The 4544-nt window shown below is 61.1% G+C and overlaps 1 protein-coding gene across 1 annotated transcript in view; it reads left to right on the top strand.

Annotated features, from left to right (window-relative positions):
* Positions 1-4133, top strand: part of CHADL (chondroadherin like) — a 5771-nt gene extending 1638 nt beyond the window's left edge. Inside the window, exons 4-7 of the mRNA XM_045291014.1 lie at positions 32-849; positions 1252-1418; positions 2480-2651; positions 4026-4133. Coding sequence (XP_045146949.1) covers positions 32-849; positions 1252-1418; positions 2480-2651; positions 4026-4133 — 1265 coding nt within the window. The remainder of the gene's footprint in view (positions 1-31; positions 850-1251; positions 1419-2479; positions 2652-4025) is intronic.
* The last annotated feature ends 411 nt before the right edge of the window (positions 4134-4544 follow it).

The following is a 4544-nucleotide window of genomic DNA, read 5'->3' as shown; positions in this document are numbered from 1 at the left end:
GGGGAGGCCCTGGATGCCCTGCGTCCCTCAGCCCTGCGCTGCCTGGGCAATGGCGCAGAGGAGGAAGAGGAGGAGGTGGCAGCCCGGCTCCGCGCCCCTACCCGCGCCCCCCAGGAGGATGAGAGGGCAGCCCGGCCCTGCCCGCGCAGCTGCACCTGCTCCTCCGAGTCCTGGCACAGCAGCTGCGAGGGCCGCGGTCTGCGAGCGGTGCCCAGCGGCTTCCCCAATGCCACCCAGCTCCTGGACCTGCGGGGGAATCACTTCCCCTCAGTGCCTCGAGCGGCCTTCCCGGGCCTGGGCCACCTGGTATCCCTGTACCTCCAGCACTGCCACATCACTGAGCTAGGGGAGGGCGCCCTGGCGGGCCTGGGCCGCCTGGTCTACCTCTACCTTGCAGACAATCAGCTGTCAGGCCTCAGCCCAGCTGCCCTGGAAGGGGCGCCCCACCTGGGGTACCTGCACTTGGAGCGCAACCGCTTCGTGCGGGTGCCGGGGGCTGCCCTGCGTGCCCTGCCCAGCCTTTTCTCTCTGCACCTGCAGGACAATGCCCTGGCACGCCTGGAGCCAGGGGACCTGGCGGGGGCGCAGGCCTTGCGCTGGCTCTACCTGAGTGGCAACCGCATCACCCAAGTGTCCCCAGGGGCACTCAGCCCCGCGCGGGAGCTGGAGAAGCTCCACCTGGACGCGAACGAGCTTCGCGACGTGCCCACAGGGGCCTTGGCCGGGCTGCCGGCCCTGGCGGAGCTGCAGCTCTCGGGGAACCCTCTCAGCGCCCTCCGCGACGGAGCCTTCCGGCCTGTGGGCAGGTCTCTGCAGCGGCTCTTCCTGAACGGCAGCGGCCTGGAGCAGGTGGGCAGGGCAGGGCACGAGGCCTCGACAGACGTTGCTGCCCCTTGGTGCCAGGCTGTGCTGGGCACAGAGACCCGGAGACCAGCTGAACCCCTCAGTGCCACACAGTGGGAGGGCTGCTGGGAGGGGAGAGGGCACTGCAGGATGAGGGGGAGGAATGCAGTCCAAGGGGCTGCAGCTGTTTGTACTGGGAGGGCTGGGTGGGAGCCCCCAAGCTTTGCATCATGGAGGTGGAAAAGAATTTCTGCGGAACAGGAGAGTCACCGACAGGGTGTCTGGGTGTCAGACCCACTGGGTTTCCACCCCAGGTTGTGCCAGGCTCCCTGGGTCACTGCAGGCTCTCCAGCTGACCCTCGGCCGGCTGGGTACAGGGAATCTGGCTGTGATACTTGCTTCCTGCAGGTTTCTCCCGGCGCCTTCCAGGGCCTGGGGCCCGGGCTTCTGAGCCTGCACCTGCAGGAGAACTGGCTGCAGGTCCTGCCCGCCCTGCCTGCACTCACACGGCTCGAAGACATTGACCTAAGTGGCAACCCCTTCCGCTGCGACTGTCAGCTGCTCCCGCTACACAGGTGGGCCCCTCCCAGCTGGACCCCCTGCCCAGGCCCTGCAAAGGCCCCACGCTCCGTCATGCCTGCACCAGCTCCCTAGGGAGTATGTCTGCCCAGCAGCTCAGAGGGAGGGCTCTTGCCAGCTGCCCTTCTCTGAATCCTGATTTCTTCATCTGTAAAATGGAAAACGAGTATGGTATCTCCCATGCCCAGAGCGGGGAGATGGGTGCTCCTTGGGGATACTGTGCCTAATTATCACCCATAGAGAGCGACAGGCCGGTCCAGGCTCAGCCCCAGCTCTGAGTTAGTGACCTCTTTGTGCCCGGTTCCTCAACCATGAAAACCGCTCCCTCCTGTGGTGGCTGAGAATGAGGTTGTTAGTTGTCACAGACCCTGGTGCCTGGGCACCCCAGCGACAGCACGACAAAACCTTGCCGGCGCAGAGCCGTCTCCACCACCGCCACGCCGGTGCCCCGGGGCCTTGAGCGTCTTCCCATGAGCGTGCCTTTGCCATCACTACATTGGACCATATGCTTGTGACCCCTCAGGTTTCCGTTGGCTCATCCTGGAAGTCGATCCCCAGGCCTTCCTTCGCAGTCCTTGTGTAGCAGCTCTGCTCAGACTGGCCCACATGGGGACCCTGCTGGCATTTGAATGCCGGGTGGGGGGTGCTCGGCTTCCAGCAGCATAGCAGTGTGTAAGCTGCATGCTGGGGCCAGTCAGCCAGTGGAGGGTGAGCAGCGGCCAGTGGAGGGTGAGCAGCGGCCAGTGGAGGGTGAGCAGCACCGGTCCACCCCAGGCACTCTGGAGCTCATGACTACTGTATCCCTAAGATGACCTCTTTTTACAGAGATGGGGCTGAAGCCTCCTCTGGACACTTGGTCAGGGTCAACTGACCAGGGAGTCAAAGAGCCAGGATCTGACCTCAGGCATTGCTCTCACCCACTGGCCACACTGCCTCCTCACATACCCTCTACCCCCACACAGTGTAGCCTCTGTCCCCCCCTCACAGACACACTACCCCCAGGAAAGCCCCCCAGCTGGTGGCACCAAGGGTCTTCAGCTTTTTTTCCCCTCCTCAGGTGGCTCTCGGGGCTGAATCTGCGGGTGGGGGCCACCTGTGCAGCACCCCCTAGTGCCCGGGGCCAGAGGGTGGCAGCCGCCGTGACTGCATTTGAAGACTGCCCTGGCGCCAGGAGAGCCCCCACTGAGGGAAGACTCCGGGGAGCTCACAGGTTAGCAGTGGGGCTGCAGGTGCGGGGGTGCACGGGTCAGATGTCTCTGGATCTTGTGGCCCGAGAGCTGGGCCATGAACCTGCCCCCTCCCTGCCTTCCCCTCTCGGGTGGGCCATGGTTAAGTGCTTGGCTGCTAACCCGGTTAGGAGTGTGGATCCACCAGGTGCTCCTGGGGGGGAGGTGTGGCAGTTGCTTCCAGATTCCAGCTTTGGGAACCCATGGGGCAGTTCTACCTGCCCCACGGAATCACAAGGAGTCAAAACTGACTTGATGGTTCACTTTTTAAATGTTGTTGCATGGAGCAGTAACCTTCCGAGCCAACCACAGCCCGAGTCCTGTCCATAGAAACCAGCCCCACTGTTTCTATATTTGCTGTCAAGGAAGCCGGGTCCCATCCTGACCACAGGACCATGCTCACACCAAGGGTCAGAACTGACGAGCAGGCGCATTAGCTCTGCCCGTCTCAGCCACAGGTTTGACCCCACCTGGGCCACTCTATCACCCCCATCCAGTCTGGGGCCCAGCTGTAGCAACCAAGCCTGCCTTGCCCACTGACCCGTTTAGCTAGCACCTGGGAGAAAGGTGGGTGGGGGTTGGTCTTTAGTGGGGAAAATGAGCCTAGAGAAAGAGGACACTGAGAGGGTGGGGCCAGGGCTCTGGGCTGCTTGAAGATTTGGGGTGTCTCAGGAGCCGTTAGCTGAGGTTCCTTATGGAGTTAAATCAGGATACTAAGCAGAAGGTAGGAAAATTCTAACAGAAAACCAGGCCAGGAACTACCAGTAGTGACAATTCTCATCAGATCATGGCACTGGAGGGTGGTGCTCTTGGCAGCAGCATGCCCACTTGGGACTGGAGGAGCTCCTGTGGATGTCAGGACTGGAAACTCCAAGGGGTCTGCTGGTCAAGGAGTTAACAGGGAAAGACCATCCCTGCTCACAAACGCAATATAGCCCCTCCTTGTGCGGCACCCCTTTCCTCACATACGGAGTACACATATGCACACACCGCTCACCAAGTACAGTGGCTGCCGCAGCAACCAGGCAGCTCAGACCTGAGGTCCAGGCATCCTTCCAGACATGGCGATGGCTACTGCCACCGCCTGTTTTCATCCTGCTGAGGAGTCGTTTCCTCCTGGAATTCACGGGAGTTGGAGGTCAGGGCTCTTGAGGGTCATATGGGGCTCCGGACTCAGGGGTGCTCATCTTGCTGAAGGTCTGAGGTGAGCCACATGTGCCACGAGGCTCTAATACGTGCCTGGCACGTGAAGACCATTCACACTGACTGAATGCTAGCAGTAGCACGGTGGACCAACCAGGTTTAACATCACTGCCATTTCAGTTGTAAATTAAAACAAGCCACTAACCCTAATCACACCTCATTCCTCACCTGTAGAGCAAGGGCAGCATCTACCTGGCAGCTGCCGTGAAGATGAAAATCAGCTATTACAACATGATCTTCACGCAGTCATGGGATGTCAGGCAGAGCGTTTACAAACGTTAATTTCATCCCAAGAGCAGCGGCTCTGAAAGTACGAGGAAACGCAGGCCTTTCTGGAGTTGCTGCTCCAGGGACGCAGGGCGTCGCTAGGCTGTCAGCATGTTTCCCAGCCAGGGCTCTCACTGCTTGTAACAGACCTTTCAACTCCAGGGCAAACTCGGGCCACTAGACACAAGGTCACCCTCTCGGTCTCCAGGGAAACATCCTGAGGGCAGCGCTTGGGACAGCGGTGACAAGCTGGAGTTTGGGCCCTGTACACTCAGTAATTCTAGCCACCAAAGGCAATTTAGTGCCAGGCCTGCACACAGGGACAGAGTCCCAGGCCTGGGGGAGGGCAGGGGAGGGGTATGGAACTCAAGCCCAGGCCTCAGGGGGCTTCCACGTGATGCAGTGGTACACCAGAGGCCACCGCTG

Source organism: Echinops telfairi, unplaced genomic scaffold (genome assembly GCF_000313985.2).
Source record: "Echinops telfairi isolate 266 unplaced genomic scaffold, ASM31398v2 ScPeMD7_2;HRSCAF=8, whole genome shotgun sequence".
NCBI classification, from domain to species: Eukaryota; Metazoa; Chordata; class Mammalia; order Afrosoricida; family Tenrecidae; genus Echinops; species Echinops telfairi.
Note: the sequence above shows the minus strand (reverse complement) of the source record. Positions and strands in the feature narration are given on the sequence as shown.